At 34.7% G+C, this 17,307-nt stretch overlaps 1 protein-coding gene and 1 pseudogene across 1 annotated transcript; one reads left to right on the top strand and one right to left on the bottom strand.

The window, feature by feature from the left end:
* Positions 1 to 707: 707 nt before the first annotated feature.
* On the bottom strand, positions 708 to 8,740 carry LOC134236716 (hormone-sensitive lipase-like). The gene is made up of 9 exons (XM_062718913.1): positions 8,535 to 8,740; positions 7,936 to 8,326; positions 7,575 to 7,730; positions 7,243 to 7,320; positions 6,961 to 7,152; positions 6,333 to 6,588; positions 4,666 to 4,884; positions 3,432 to 4,330; positions 708 to 3,143 (listed from the first exon to the last, which is right to left on the bottom strand). The coding sequence occupies exons 1-9, from the start codon at positions 8,672 to 8,674 to the stop codon at positions 2,943 to 2,945; spliced, it is 2,532 nt and encodes an 843-aa protein (XP_062574897.1). The 5' UTR covers positions 8,675 to 8,740; the 3' UTR covers positions 708 to 2,942.
* A 167-nt stretch (positions 8,741 to 8,907) lies between these two features.
* LOC134236717 (DDB1- and CUL4-associated factor 8-like) lies at positions 8,908 to 16,354 on the top strand (annotated as a pseudogene).
* Positions 16,355 to 17,307: the final 953 nt, after the last annotated feature.

The following is a 17,307-nucleotide window of genomic DNA, read 5'->3' on the forward strand; positions in this document are numbered from 1 at the left end:
TTTTCACACTTGATGTATTTGAATCTTTAACTTAGACTGTAATTTTTCAAGATTGAAAATTAGGAGTATGATTTAATTCTTTATTAGATGCAGGGTACTTGTTCAGGAGAATACACTGTTTTTTGATTTGAACACATGAACAACTGTCTATCAAACAGGAAAGGAGAAAATGTAAGTCTAGGCCCAGAATTTGAACCAGGTACCCCTAGAGGCATATTTAGTCAGGTACTCTACAAACTGAGCTTTCTAGGTCAAAATCTATGGTCAGCAAAGCATTTTCTCCTTGTCTGTTACATATTTTGGTGCCTGTCATTTACTTCAGAATGATTGAAATCAAACCTTCCACTGCTCCTTTATGCTGATGGCAGTGTAGAAGCTACATTGTCTTGGAGGTCAAGACAATTTGGTATGCAAAAGTATAATGGTTTTGTCTGTGGATATCAGTCTGGGTAGCTCATTTGGAAGAACACCTGAATAATGTATACTGATGCCAGAGATCACAGGTTCACAGTCTAGCCTAGCTTACATTTTTCTCCTTTCTAATTAAAATTAATAGTTTCCATCTACTTTTTAAACACAGTGCGAAGTATTCAAATTCTATAACATTTAGCAGAACATAAAGATTTTGACTTCAGAGATTCCAGCAGGCCTTACCTAAACTTCTCTTAATAATTTTTTTTTAATAAAGCAACAAATTCAGTCCTAAATGTGTTCAATGAATATTTATTGTTCATATGCAGTAAACAACAAAGAAATGATTCAAAAACATTAAATCAGAATTGTATAAAAGTTGTGATTCATATGTGTAACAATGTATTACATAGTTACATGTTCTGTGTTAGTTCAATATAGAATTAATCTGAATGATCTTTATAAGTACCAATCCATTGTGGGTTTTTCATGATTCTTGATTCATTCACAGAATGTAGAACATTGTTCTTGGCATACATATCTGATTCTAATACATGTAGTATAATATTGCAGGTACATTTTTTATAATCATCAATTCAAACTTGGAGGTAAATAACTAGTGAGCAAAAATTTTCGAAAAATATTTCATATACCCCCTGGTAATAAATCATGTGATGAACAAGAAGTCTAAAAATATCAAGATTATAAGCACCTTTTACAGTCATAAAATTATATAATCACAAATACAAAGACAGACTTAACAAACTGTAATTAAATATTTTTTTATCTACTTTAAAAAAAATTTAAAATGTATGCAATGAGAATTAAAATGAAATTATTATCTACAGTAAAAAGCTATGATAGTTTTCTTAATTGTAGTACTGACTATTGACTTATGCCAAGAAAAGAAGGCTTACGGGCCTACATCACCTGATTTTTTAAAGGGAACTTCATCTAGCTATATGCCATATTTATCTAAAGTGTCTCATTAAACAGTTCTAAAACAACCAAAAAAAGGTTTACTCCAGCTTGCTAGAGATTCATGCCGAGATACGTACTGTTGCGAGAGACATTAACTGAGGCTTTTAATGGAGGAGTAATTTATGGTTCAAATTTTAAAATTGCCTTATTTTAATTCGTCCAGTTTAAAATTTGCCCTCTTGTAAAGTATGGTTGAACTCGAGGGATATTGCTTATTCTAATATGAGGAAAAATCTTGTTCACATTTCTAAGCACAAGTTTGTCAAATCTGTATAAGTAAAGAAGAAACTTTTGAAAAATTACATGCCACTTCAAACTCAGCTCTACCAACATCTGAATTTTCCAAGGGAAAAAATCAACTTCAGTCAGGTACAAATATGAAATACACTGTACAATATTAATGCTTTTTTTTTTCAAATATATACTTGTACTTTACATTTCTTGTAATAATCTCTGATATTGAAATACATATACACTTTACTATACTAGTACATGTATTGACATATTTGGTGTATTCCAAAAATAATAATTAAAAAATATGACACAAAATGGTAATTTTTAATACACTTAACATGGGGGTAAGACAGGCACATCACACAAGGTATTATCTTATTGTGGTTTAATGGAAATATACTGTTTTAATATCGCAAAAGACAAAAAAAAAAAAATGTTGGCGATGTCAAAATTATCACAACAATGGTACATGTATAGATTTCATTTGCCATTTTTTTGATAAGTTCTCTGAATGTAAACATTTCAAGCCATTGTTTGAATAAATCCCAGCTGACTTTTTTTTTTTTTCTACATTTAGCTAGAACCCACTATAATCAAATTTATATATACTAAATAAATGAAATAAATACTATCTGAACAAGCACCATTTCTGAAATCAACAATATCACAAAGATTTATAATCACAAGAAAAACACAGTTTCATTAGTCCTTCAAATTAAGTTGTGAATACAAAGTTATACTGTTCATTTGGAAGGATATATTAAAAATATCTCCTACAATAGTCTGTGTAAAAACTAAAAAGTTGATCAACATGACTGTGTGACTCTGTAAGAAAACCAAAGATCCCTTTGTAATTGAATGTACGTTTAAACAACTTCTTTTAACTTCTGGCCCCTTTAGTTCTAAACGGTAAGGCTTAATTGAACAACTTCATCCTGTTTTTACTACTTATTCTCCATTTACATATTAAACAGATTTAAATTCTTTTCCCCCAAAGCTTAAGATAATATTAAGTTAATACTTTGGTCAATAAAAAAACAAAACAAAAAAAAAACAAAAAATAATTGCCTGTATATGCAAGCTATTAAAAAAATCCTGATTACAGATGAAACTCACTGTATTGGTATTCATTTTGACAATGCACTTCTTTTCAGAAAATAAATTTGCTGTATGAATGAGTAAATATCAAAACATTATATATGACTATTTTCTTCCAGTGCAAAGAGTGTTAACCTTTCTTCCCCAAATGTCAAAAAAAAGCCTTATTTAGATCCCCTGCCTTTTCCCATTTTGTCATGGTTCTATCCCGTCTTGTGTTATGTGGAGAGTTGCAGAATTTGTCGTATTTTGTCGACACAGACATCGGAGGCCAGTCTTGCCTCTTTGCTTGCTGTGGAGAAGTTGAGGAAGCCATGAGGAAGATCATCCACCGGATGCAGCTCCACCTGGTTACCAAGGCTACGCAGTCGTCGAGCAAACATCACCGCATCATCCAACAGGGGATCTAGGTGGCAGGCCTTTAGAAAACACGAAGGTATCATTAAAAAGAAGATAAAGGCTGTCATTCATGAATTTGTTTTTTTAAGAAACATATATCGTCTATGTAAAATAATTTGAAATGATTAGAACATCAGTTTATATAAATAAATATACATATTTTAAAGTTCTTTAAATACAATCTATTTTAAGATGTCCTAGGGCCTTCACAGTCACTGAATATAAATAATTATAGGCAGTAAGTGGTACAAAACACATCTTGAGTTCTATCCATGTTTATTTACAAACACATTTACAGGCCTACTTACCACCATTTTTATGGGAGGTAGACACTTCAGCATTTCATCAGGGGCCAGGAACGGTGACATGTAGGGATTCTTTACTATTGGATGTTTCCGGAACATCTGTAGAGGACTGAACCTCTTGTGAACTTCCTTGGTGTACTGGGGGGTGAACTTTCCAGTGAAACCGTATCGTAGAGATTCGCTGATCTCGGGACAGGAGGGACTGTGGGTAAGAGAGTGGCTATGGTGGTTTATCATTGACAGGTCCAATTCCAGCTTTTCTTTACTGTCCTGTGAAACTGACTTCTGCATTCCTGCCATATCTGACCTTGTCAATGACCCTGCCATTAAGTCCATTACACAGGAAGTATGACCTGGTCGGTTTTGTTGTAAATGTCCGTCAGATTTGGAAGCAGGAAGGGTGAAATCATTCACCGCTGTATCATCATTGGTTGGTTCTGAGATGTCTTCAGGTTTTACAATATCATAATCCTCCTCTTCAGAACTTTCTAGAATAATTTCATCGGAGTTCTCTGTGGTTAAGTGTTCCACCTCTTCTATACTAGACTCCGAAGCCCGATTGACCGTCTTTAAAATCGTAATGTCCTCATCTGAATCTGCACAGATTCCCTCCAGAACAGAGGACTGCTGACTAGAAATATCTGGCTCATCATGGAGTGATTCAATGGAGTGACATCTGTTTGATTTGTCCATTTTTTGTCCAGAAATGTTGTGGTCATCTAAATTCTCCAAAGATTCAATGGAATGACAGCTACTTGTCATTGAGGAGAAGTTGTCTCCCTTGTTTCCAGTTTTGTCCTTGTAGTTAAAGATGTCTTCATCATGGAGTGCCTCTTCTGCCTCAATGATCTCAAAAGGTTCATCTACTGCATTCTCTATCTTGTCTGCTATCCCAGCATATGCTTAAAATAGATTAAAAAAATTTACTTGTTACATCATGGACATGCTTTGCATAAATACATGGCTTATCACATGTAATGGCAACTCAAACATTGCATTAATTTTTTAAAATGCTATCTGCAGTCTTTATGACTTTCTGTGATGACCCCTGTTCATCCTTACATTTAACATGCTAGCTGCAATAATGTAGCCCTCCCCCCTTTTTTTAAAAAAGAAAAAATCAGATTAAAAAAAATAAAATAGGAGAGGGATACATTATTGCAGCTATTAACACACATAAATTAAACTGTAAAACATCCTTATAACTTTGAAATTAAGAAATCTGTAGAAAACTTACCTGCCAGACACCTCATCATGATTCCTACTGGTAGGAGGGGGTCCATCAGGGCTAGGATGCGGGCAGGAGAGGGTGTGTACCTCACCAGGACCACAGGGTAGGCAGTCATAATCCCGTCCGGGATCTGGATCCCACAGGATGCTGCCCTCAGAGCAGTGGAGATCATCAGGTTCCCTCCCGCACTGTCCCCAGCCAAACACAAGGTCTCTCCCGTCCAGCCTACAATTCAATCATCATGTTTTATTAAGGCTTTGTAAATTAATCAGGCCCAATACACATATTACATACCATAAACCAACATTCTAAGTTTACCAGTATCTTTTACCTTAAAAAAACCATAGGTAATCAAAGATTACGAAGCTCACCTCGACGAATGTAATCAGTCTAAGTAATGCAAATCTCAAATCATATTTTCTTAAAAGTAAGTATTTATTCTGACAACAATATTCAAGCAAGTGCTGTTTAAATAGGTCTTAAAGTTCATTGGGATTGATCTGTTCCAAAAACTTTAACCTGGTCACTCATCTGGAAAATGTAGGTAAGATCCAGCATCCAAAGCAAGTTTTGATTGTTCATCCTTAGATGCATCATCCATGCAAGTTTGCTCTAGGTAGGACTTATGATTACTTGGGAATAACCTAGTCACTAATCTGGAAAATGCAGGTCAGATCCAGTATCCAAAGCAAGACTGGTAGTGTCCATCCCTAGATGCATCATCCATGCAAGTTTGGTCTGGGTAGGGTTAATACTGTAGAAGCACCAATTTTCGTGGAGATAAAATTTCGTTGATTTGTCATCAAAAATAGTTTCGTTGGCATTTAATTTCGTTGTTTTGAGAGTAAGCCTTTTCAATATATAGTCATATAAAATTTTGTGTGGGATTTAATTTCGTTGATAATTGTTTCCAACAAAATAAATGAAATTAAATCCCCAACGAATATTTGTGCTTTTACAGTAGTTACTTTGGAATGGACCTGCTCCAACCTGGTCACTCATCTGGAAAATGTAGGTCAGATCCAGCATCCGAAGCAAGTCAGGTAGTGTCCATCCCTAGATGCATCATCCATGCAAGTTTGGTCTGGGTAGGGCTAATAGTTACTTTGGAATGGACCTGCTCCAAAAACTTTAACCTGGTCACTCAACTGGAAAATGTAGGTCAGATCCAGCATCCGAAGCAAGTCAGGTAGTGTCCATCCCTAGATGCATCATCCATGCAAGTTTGGTCCGGGTAGGGCTTATCGTTACTTGGGAATGAACCTGCTCCTAAACTTGAACCGGGACGCCGACGCTAACGCCGAAGCCAACACCGGGGGTATAGCACAAGCTCATCTCGACTTCGTCGAGGTGAGCTAAAAATGTATCAAATTTGTTCTTTATGAATAAAGCTACAATTCTCTCTGATGAACCATCAAAAGTTAGGGCATGTAAACATTCTTTTATGTAAGGCCTAACTGTTTGTTGAAAGACTTTTGTCTTGATATTTTTTTATTGTTCAAATGAAATAATGTATAGCAATTATACTTTCGTTTTAGTCATTCTTATAGCTCTAACATAAATCTTATCAATGTACACTTTAATGTAATTACCAAATAAGAAAATTCATGTTTCGTGACCTACTTTAATCTTTTGCTTTGAGACCATTTTCTATAAAACATTAAGACATTTACCAAGTTTTGTACGATTTTTGATGGCCCAGGCATAGGCAAAGAAGCACTCTTCTAGAGCTCTAGGAAATGGTTGTTCTGGAGCCAGGGAGTAGTCTATAGACAGTATGGGAACATTGAGATCCTTAGCCCACTGTCTGAGATAGATCCCGTGGGATTTGGAGGACTGGGCTACAAACCCTCCCCCATGACAGTGGATCAAGAGACTGCTGGACATTGGGAGGCGATGGCGGGGGTTCTGATTACCATGACGCAACTCCTGTCAACAGAATAAAAGATGGGTCATACCGGTATATCAAATTATATATCGTAAGTAAACAGGACTTTAAACTTCAATTTTATTTATAGATTTGATAATAACATCTCTTATACTGTATATGTACTTAAAAAAGCGGGATTCATATTTTTGCTCAGAAATCGTACATATATACAATATACAGTGTGGAAGTGTGTAGCGCCAATTCCTGAATAAGTCAACAACTCAATACACGTTGATTGCCCTAAATTTTGAATATGCTAATTTATGTACACGTAGAGTATTACACATGAAATGAATTATACATGTAATATAATTGAAGATCAAAGCATATGATGGTAATATTTACAGACAAATCAGAGAAACTATCAGTACCTGCCCCTCCCTGGGTTCATATGACATCAGTCTGACTTTCACTGGTCCTGGCCCAGTGTGGGCACAGGGAGCTGTTATTGTGACCATGTCTGTTGGATTGTCAGAGTTCACAGCTGGTAACTCAAAAGACTCTGGCATCAGGTACATCACCTCATTCACCTTAATGGCTGGACAAACTAAAGAAGGCAGGGCCTAAACAAAATAAAGTCAATGTTGGCAGAAATATGTTTTGGACAGAAATATAAGAACAGTAAAATTAGGTAGAGTTTATGAATACATTACCTGCATAATGTCAGACTCTGTTATGGACCAGAAATTCTTGCAGAATTCTACACTGGCTGTTCTTGTTACACTCACAATCTGTCAGGAAAAAAGGAGAAAAACTTTTCAACATTGTCTGATTGAGACAATTTCATAAATTCAGTAAAAAATAAGTCTAAATTATTCATGTATTTTTACACTGGTTTCTTTGGTCTTTATTGTGCTACAAATGATTGCATCTTCATATTCCTATTTTACAATAGGCATTTTACTACTTTATCAGTGTTTAAAAATGTTTCCAATAAATCAAGAGATTAGTTGAGCCCAAAGCCGTAGTCATAAACTGTACTCACCTGCTCTGCTCTGAGTTCAGGGTTCATGAAATACTTCCCGCTGTGAATCACAGAAGTGGTCAGCTGTTTGAAGTTAGTTTTCTCCAGGTATCCCTCACTGAAGGATGCCATAGCAACAGCTACTGTTGTCAGGGGTTTGTGCATGCTTTCACAGAACTAAAATGTACAAGACCGATATGTGGCATTTGTTCCTACATGTATCAACTTTTCATGTGACAGTTCAACAAATAAATTCTAGCATTTTTATGACAGCTTGTTACTTATATCTTACTCATGCAGATGATTTAAATAAACATGGTCTAATATAAAAGATACTAAGCAGATTAAATCAATATTAAAGTACAAATTATTGATGACAAACCTGGAAACCTAAACATCGTCCATAGAAACAATTTTGACCCAAACTCTCTACTTCCTCCATCAAGCGCTCTACCACAGGGTCGTTTAAATTGTCTTCATCAGCAAACAGTGACCCTTCCTGACTGTAAACTACAAGTTTTTGGGCATAGTAAAGAGTGGCTCTTAACTGGCCGAGACATATTACATAGGCCTCTAGTTCCTTGCTGTAAAAGTTCCCTCGGAAAAATAAGGAACTGCGATTGGCATTGACATAGCGAGACAGTCTTAAAAGGTTTATGCAGCATTTTTGGACAACTTTCAGAAGGCTGCGATATCCATTAGCCTGTGTGTCTGGTGACAAATCGTACTTTGGAAGAAGTGGCACTATCTGTTCAATGGATGGCTGTATACCTCTGAAAAAAATTGTAGAAATATTTTTTTTTTAATCAAATATATTTTATATATTTTTCAATTAATTCTTTCATTTAAGGCAACAAAAAAGAGTGAATCATTTTTAAAAAGTACTGACATTACTATCAATGGGTTGTTCACTGTGAATTCTCTCATAAATTGTACAGAATTACCTTCCTAACCAACATCTCATCACAGTTTACCACTCACCTGTCAAGATGCTCAAATAACATGCAGAAAGACTGATGGAATTTAGCATGTGTGCTGCTTGTTCCATGCTGAAAAAATTCAATGTTACTGAGTGATAATGCCCTTAGATCTCTGAATAAAGAGTTAAATAGTCTCGCCATTTCGAATGTCAAGTGACATGTCGCAATATCATCCAGCTGTAAATAAAAACACAACCAAAGTTCAAACCGGAAGTACTTCAGCAGAGAATTTTTCCAAAAAATCTTTATCTGCTAGATTAATTATTTACAATTTAATTTAATGACGATGATTGATTTTTTATTAAATAAAAAATATCAATTTCATTTAATATATTTTCTCATTAATATTTCAACCAATGAGATTCCAGAGTTCTAGAAAAGCAGAATGAAAAACAAAAAGATGAAAACGGTAAAAACATTTGACAGCTGATATTTTAGATATGTTTTGTTGTAATGACAGACTCTTTTTGCTACTTTAACTCGTTGTATCACTTTCCTTTATTGTCGCTGTATAGCATGGCTAATGTTTTGTAGATAAATAAGAGTTGATGCTTTTCTAAAATTGCGATTGTTTTTGTCTAGTCAGGTTTCATTGTTTACGCCATAAGATTTGCTAATACGTCATAATAAGAGCACTGTTTGGTGAATTTTCATGTCAGTATATATTGAGAAAAATATAATGAAAGATTTTTTTCATGGGATTTTTCATCCTTAATATTCACTAAATTAGATTAGCATGTCTAGAAGTGTAATTACACAGTGTAATTTGATGTTTGTGGTTTTGAACAAGTGATCATGATCATCACAAAATTCTTTGATCCCTCTCAACTTCTCTACACTTTAATAAAATATCACTCTATAGTAAATCATTTAGGCCTATTTAAAATTCTATACATCAGATGCCAAATTTAAAAGTCCTAAATTTAAGTAATATACGTAAAAAAAAAATACAGAACATATTCTATATTTACCAAATATTGGCTATAATTTGTTAAAAGGACAAATCCCTTTCCCCAGTCGACAATAGAACACACGTTTTGATGTGGCGTCAGTAGTCTAGTGGTTAAGATGCCGGACACCAAACCGAAAGGTTGTGAGTTCGAATCCTGGCCACGGCAAATCAACGTTGTGTCCTTGGGAAAGGCACTTTTCACGAATTTCCTCACTCCACCCAATTGTAAAAGGGGTACCTGGCTATAGACAGTGAAAGATATTGTCAGAATGTTAGTGTTCTAGCGCCTTAACGGCAGCTTGCACTGAGAAAGATTCTGAATTGTTATGGTCTGCTGGGGTAATAATGTATTGTGAAGTGCTTTGAGTAGCATTTATGCTAGAAAAGCGCTATATAAAAACAATCATTATTATTATCATTATTACATTTTAGGAGATTGAAAGAAGAGAAATTATGATTTGTGATCATGTCCTCCAGTCTGTTCTATACTGAATTACTTAATCTAGATTATCCCTGATGTAATACACTGCTCCCTCTTTGTCAAACTCGATCATCTCTTAATTTTGAACTTCAGTTGCTTTTAATTTTAACCAATAATCAAACTTTCCCAGATGATCTTGATAACATAATTTGTTGAATTTGTAGAGTTGACAGTAACTGGTATAATAACGTGAGACAGACAGATTCCAGGGGGCCCAGTTGTTCTGAAAGATGGCTGAAGCAATGGAAAGTGTAGAAGACTGCGAAGGAGAGAAAATTCTGGAGGCTTCACATTCCAACAACAAGGCAGGAAAAGACGGACTTCTATCCAATCACAAGATTTCACAGAATGAATCGGGCTTTGATTTAAGCCTCTGTGATGGCTCACTTCATGCAGAAAGCTTTCGGTCAGATCTCACTGCCAACAACACGAGTGATTTAAATCTCAGCATACCCAAGTTTGATGACAGCGGCATTGACTTTGAGAAGTCTCCCATGTCAAACAGTGCCAAGGACAGTGGTCTTGGGCCAGAGCGCTCACCAAGTCTGAAAGATTGCTCTATGTCTGAGCTGGATCTCAGCGAGTCTGTCTCGGAGTGTGTGACAGACAGTGGAAGTGTAGCAAGGACTAGTTCAGAGTGCAACTCAAAAGTGAAAACAGAAAAAAGAAAAACAGAAAAACAAAATAACAATAAAATTAATCACGAAGAGGCCAACTCTGTTAAAAACAGCACTGCCGATACATCTGAGAATAATAAAAGTGATGGAGCAGTGGGGAGTGACAGTGCAAATGAACCAGAATCTTCAAAGATAAATAATGTTGACATGGAAACCAAAGATTCTGATGATGACTCTGACATTGGTGCATTCAGAAAGCGCCCAACCAAAAAACGCAAATACCGATTCCAAAGGATCACCTCGGACAGTGAAGATGATGAAATCATCCAGCATGAGGGAGAAAATACTACCGAAAGTCAAGGTGAAATGGCTGACATTGAAACAGAAAGTGATTTGGATTCTGATGACTTTTCAGATGATGAAATAGAGGACAATGAGGGATCTGTGAAATCGAAATCAGATGATCAGAAATCAGATTCTGAAGAAGAGAAAGAAGAAGAAGACAAGGTCAAGCCAAAACAGACCTGGTTTGCATTGAAAGACCTCAGTAAACGAGAGATGGGGTTCTCCAACAAAACTCCACCCTCAATATTCCGGGAAAAAGTGCAAGGTAGCTTACAAATGGTGCAGAGATTCAAACTACAGTACAAGATGGAATACCATGATGGATGTGTCAATGCTCTCAGCTTCAACAGAATAGGTAATCTTTTCTGAGTCTTCTTTTTTTTCATGACAATTTTTTTTCTATCAGTCCATTTTATTTCTGATGTTGAATGTCTTCACATTGCAGTTTATAGTGAATACCATGATATGTAAATTCAGAAGTCATTGCATTATGGTTTGTAGTGTGTAAATCTGACAGATATTTGGCAAGAGTGTAGTGTACAGATGTATAAGAAATAACAAATTCAGAGTATTAATTTCAGCATGTTCAGATTATGTAAATATTTCAGTAGTAACAAAATGGCATTTTTAGTCACTTTCACATGTGGGAGTTCATGATGAGTTATTTCCTGTTTTGTTAAGATGTGAAATATGAATAAAGAATGACTAATTACATAACAAATCTTGATTTGGTTTTCTTTGCAGGTACTTTGCTGGCTAGCGGCTCTGACGATCTGAATGTGATTTTATGGAATTGGATAAAAAAGAGACCTTCACTTGTGTATGACAGTGGTCATAGAGGCAATGTGTTTCAGGTATCTTTTCTGAAATTCTTACAGACTTTTTACAATTTAAATGTGTATACAACATTATGGATTGTCCTTTGACGTAATTTTTTTTTTTTGAGAAATCATCAGGACAATTTAAAATTTCCTTTACTCAGTAGAAAAAAGAAATGAGATGCTTATCATGCTTATGATCCTTTTTGTAGGAACACATGGAGATGGGTGTTGTGCTCCACAGTTAATTGCTATCCAATAGTGTTTTAATTTTTTTCAACACTGATAATCATTGTGTAATCCTTCTGGTTTTGTAATACAGGCCAAGTTTATGCCATTTAGCGGTGATTGTCATGTAGTCAGCTGTGCTAGAGATGGTCAAGTAAGACTGGCCGAGTTATCACTGACAGGTGTGTGTAAAGGGACCAAGAAGCTAGCACAGCATAAAGGGGCAGCTCACAAGGTAAGTCTACCCACTCAATTTACTGTATACATGCAATGGTATTAAAAATTTTAATCAGTTACTTTTAGGACACTACATTGTAGATCACTAAATTTTTCGTGACACCTTATTTCTGCGAGATAGTCATTGACTCTTTCTTATCAAGACTTTATACTTTTTATACGTAAGAATGAAATTTTGTGAGCTCATTGTCTCGAGTAATTTCGCGAAAATAAAGTTCCCGCAAATAAAAAGTGATTTACAGTATACAGGAAAGTAAAAATGTAAATTATTGATTTGATTTTTTATATAGATGACCACTAATTTGAATGTGTACTCTTTTTCCCAGCTGGCTTTGGAGTTAGACTCCCCCCATGTGTTTCTGAGCTGTGGTGAAGATGCTATAGTGTTTTCAATTGATTTGCGAGATGATAAACCTAACAAGTAAGAATTGTAAATTTTTTTTTGCATCAGTTTTTTTCTAAATAAAAAACATTTACAAATATTCTATAAACCAATCATATGACATGGTTTACACAATGTTTCTGATTTCAGGTTGTGTCAGACGAAGTCTGAAAATCTGTGAAATTCTTTTGAAATGCTACTCCTCCTGCAGTTTTAATCCGGTAGGGTTCCCCTATACAGCATCCATTCAAATCCTGTCAACTCCAATGAATTTTGTGTGGGAGGCCGAGACAGATACATCAGGTACATGTATTTAGTGTTTATACATATACATGAATATGCTGTTATAATGTATATAGGTTTGCATGCCAGTAAAGTCGTTTTACCTGACACATTACAAAGTCATGTCATGAATTTGTATTTTAAGAAAAATTAATGTAATGAATTTCATATGTTTTTGTAACAAAGCAGGTATGTGTATTTCTTGTATGTACATGTATTTTTACAATATGGGCATTTATTACACTCATGTAATTTTTTTAATGTACTATTTTAGAGAACTCCTAACAACACATTAAACATGTAAATCAAATAAGTTTATCAACATCATACAATGTACATGTAATAGTTTATAAACATCATACAATTTACATAGTATTAATTTGTGTTTTGATGATTTTAGAATTTATGACAAAAGAAAGATTGCAGATGTAAGTAAATCTTATTAAAATTAAATCATATAATGCTGTCTGTATTTAATTTATTTAAAAGCAGTGTGTATTTTAATTAAACCTGCACTCATAATTGTTACCTTTTGTATAATTTTAGCTAACCTGTTCTGAATATTGAATTGATCATTTATTTAATATCCATTATTGTCACCCCTCTATAATATTTCAATGTTTTTCAAAATAACTTAACTTAGCCTATCTGGCACAAATAACCTAAGAAGAAGACTGTAGCTTTTTATAAATGGTCTTACTTGTAGCTAAAAAATCAGATGTGCATGATAAAAACAACTGTACAGTCAAACATTGTTGTGCTACAACTTAGTTATGGTTGTGATATATTGACACTGTTGGGATGCAAAATTTTGTACTGAATATTTGAAAATCTCGAGAAATTATAAAAATATTAAGAGAATCCCTAACAAGCTAATGTATTCTCCTTTGAATTATAATAAAGAAGCATATTTGTTATAGTAGAGGAATATGATATTAAGGGACAAGTATTTTTAACAGACATTTTTTTTTTAAATTTCAGACTGAAGATGGAATTGTCAAAAAGTTTTGTCCGCATCATTTGGTAAGAGAATATATGGAGCCAGTTCTGTTTAGAAGCCTTCTGAAAATATCTGCATAAATGTATACATGTAATATATAATTGTTTCTTAAGTATTTGATATGTGCTAGAACATAAAATAATTGTATATTGTTCTTTTAGATTGACAGCAAGTCCAAAGCTGACATTACATGTGCAGTGTATAATTACAATGGAACAGGTAGGTAGTTATAAACAAATTACGAGCAGATAATTTTAAATTCCATCGCTATCTCAAACTTTGGCAAAAGTCCAAGAGTCAGGTTGATGATGTATCTCATTGATGTTAGGGCTGCTAACTCACTTTGATGCATCTGGTTATATTGTTTATTGAAAAAGTTATTGAAAAATGTTCATAGTTGCATCTTTGTAAAATATGGAAAAATAATTGTCACTAAAACACACCAACAGGTTTTGACAATTTTTCTAGAATGAAAATAGAATATGCTTATCACTAATCTGCTAATTTGAACAAACTATTAGAATGTAGCCTTATATACTTCTTTTTCAGAGGTACTGGGCTCCTACAATGATGATGACATTTATTTGTTTGATAATACACATTCCGATGGTGCAGACTACATTCACAGATACGGGGGTCACAGAAACAGTGCCACTGGTGAGTAGAAATGTATTTTGATCTAAAATCAAATAAAGGAGAAGCTACATGTAGGTCAATATTCCAGATATGTATAAATGCTATCCTAACCCTAATGCAATTAAGTCTGTTTTAATAGTAAATACCTACTACAATTATTTGAAGCAAGGAATGATAACATGACATAGGAAAACTACAAAAATAATGCTTTAGTTGGTGTATAAATACCAGTCATTTCTTTTTCTTTGTTTCAGTGAAGGGGGTGAACTTTTACGGCCCCCACAGTGAGTTTGTTGTCAGTGGGAGTGACTGTGGCCATGTGTTCCTGTGGGACAAAGAAACAGAGAGTGTGGTACAATTCATGGAGGGAGACGATTGTGGAGTGGTGTGTTATCATATATGCTAAATTTTAACTTATATTAAAATATCTCATCTCATGTAAGCTACATAATATTACAATTGATAAAAAGTCCCATTGTCATAGGTCAGATTATTATTTAGGTATAAAGTAGGCTCTGTATAATATTCTGTAGTTTGATCAACAAATACGCCTGAATTTTGTTTGAAGTTTGCTCAAAGGTAATGGTTATTTTATATTTGACACAAGATCAATGTGTTGGAGCCCCATCCTTTTGCCCCGGTTTTAGCCACCAGTGGTCTGGATCACGATGTGAAGATTTGGGCCCCCACTGCAGAGGAGCCAACCGTGTTACCCAACCTCAAAAAGGTAGATATGAACACCATAGGGCCAAACTAATGCCCTGAATATTTACCATTAGATTGAATGAGCCTGTATTCATTTTGCGGGATATATTCTCTGTTTTATGCAATTAATGATGATGACTTATTCTGATAAAACAGACAACCAAGAAGAATAGGAAGGAGAGAAATGAGGAGAATTTGAGTGACCCTTCTGCCCTGCATGACATGTTGGACGGGCCAATGATGTACTATATAATGAGACAGATCAGTCGAGCACGGAGAAGGGTAATACAGTTACTGTAATATAACAATGAGATATTGACAGTGAGGTTATAGGAATGAGAAGTGATGTGAGTTTGGATAAATAGGCTTAAGTGTATGATTTGCAAAAGTGTTTCTTCAAAATTTTGAAATTTGCTGCCCCAGGCACTGGGCTTGTGGGTAAGAGTGTGGGGGCTCTAGGGTATTCTGTAAAGTCATCTTTGTAGATTTAGGAGTATATCTACCAATATTAACATAATGATTTGTGGACTAGGTTTATTCCTATACAAATAATAATCTATAAAGCTTTTATATTTCCTATCCATATTTTGAATTTTAGAATGAACCAGATGCCGATGATTCGAGTTCCAACACTTCCGACTCGGATTCTGAAGATTCCGAATTTGGCCCAGCGGACAGGCTTCAGTGTGCACAGCAGTAAATCAGCCATGTGTGACCAAAATAAATCAATGTCAAAGGGCTGTGCCAGATTAATCAAAAAGCTTATGCAGGAATTCTGGGAAAAAAATTATTCATAGGAGACTTCATTTTCATGCTTCAATGTAATCATGCTAGAGACTTCATTTGATTTTACAGCATTTTGCATGATCTTGTATTTGTGGATAGTTAATATGTTTACTTCAGATTATGTTTACTTTTTTGCTTTTGTTTATTTATTCATGAATTTGTACAAACTTCATTGGATTTGTTCCTTTTTTTCTGTTTAATTAATAATAGATAATATATCCTACATCATGAAATGATTTGAGTTAATGCATATACATGTATATTTAACAACTGGAGTGAACTTAAATGTTAATGAAATTATATTGATGGTGAAAACCAGACAGTTTGTGTTCTCAATAAAAATTTAATTTAATTTGTTTGTTTTTACTTCATAGTGATGTGCACTTTTAATGTAACATAATGCCCATGGGGCCTTTATGGTCACCTGTGTAGCATGGTTTTCTTGAGCTCTGATAACTGAAGCCCCTCCTGAAACTTGAATTCTGGCTTATGTGAAAAAATCACAATTAAGTGAGAATTCTATATTACACTGTAATATACTGTAGATTCCTTATTTTTCGTGAGTACTTTTTATCGCGAACTGGGTCTTTAACGTCAAATGGCGAGAATTATAATTCGCAAATGGACGGTTGATCAACAGAATTTACATAGATTTCAGCACCATAAAAATAAAAGGGAGTAATATTTTTTCATGAGTAACACTTCTTGCGAAATTACGCGGAAATTAATTCCTCGCATACAATTAGGAATGTACAGTAGTGATTTTCATGCATCTTCTCTCCGAAGTTTAGGAGAAAGGAGATAAGGTGCATTTGATAATGTGTTTATATATGAACCATTCAGCCCAATCCGAAGGCTATAAATGCTTACAGTTCTAGTTAAGGACCAAGTGTGGCAGGTTAAACTAATGTTGATGGAAGACTGCTAGATGACCAAGAGTGACACAAAAGCCTACTCCTATGAATGATGAACATGTATTTATAGGCATTTTATGCCAATGTATGCAGTATTCTGAATAAATATTGTTCATATCCACATATAAACCAAGGTTCTGTGTTGCAGTAGGTGCAAGCACTAAAAAGATGCTTGCACCTTGCCTGCTCAAAGGCTCTAAATGCCTAGAACGTGTAAATTCGCAGCCCTTTGCTGACAAGTGGATGTGCCTCAATATGAGTGAAAAATTAGACTTACCATACTTCATAATGAATGCAATGCATTTTAGTAGGAACTGATAAGAATTTTCTGGAGACCCCCCCCCCCCAAAAAAAGTACCCTATTTATGTAAAGTTGACTTTAGGGTAAAAC

Source organism: Saccostrea cucullata, unplaced genomic scaffold, assembly GCF_032062105.1.
Source record: "Saccostrea cucullata isolate Sc308-1 unplaced genomic scaffold, CSIRO_AGI_Scuc_v1 ctg122, whole genome shotgun sequence".
Taxonomy (NCBI): domain Eukaryota; kingdom Metazoa; phylum Mollusca; class Bivalvia; order Ostreida; family Ostreidae; genus Saccostrea; species Saccostrea cuccullata.

Coding starts and splice junctions, on each gene's coding strand:
- LOC134236716 (XM_062718913.1), bottom strand. CDS start 8,674: ATGGCGAGACTATTTAACTCTTTATTCAGAGATCTAAGGGCATTATCA. Junction 8,327..8,534: donor TTATTTGAGCATCTTGACAG/GTGAGTGGTAAA, acceptor AATTTTTTTCAG/AGGTATACAGCCATCCATTG. Junction 3,144..3,431: donor TACCTCCCATAAAAATGGTG/GTAAGTAGGCCT, acceptor TGTTTTCTAAAG/GCCTGCCACCTAGATCCCCT.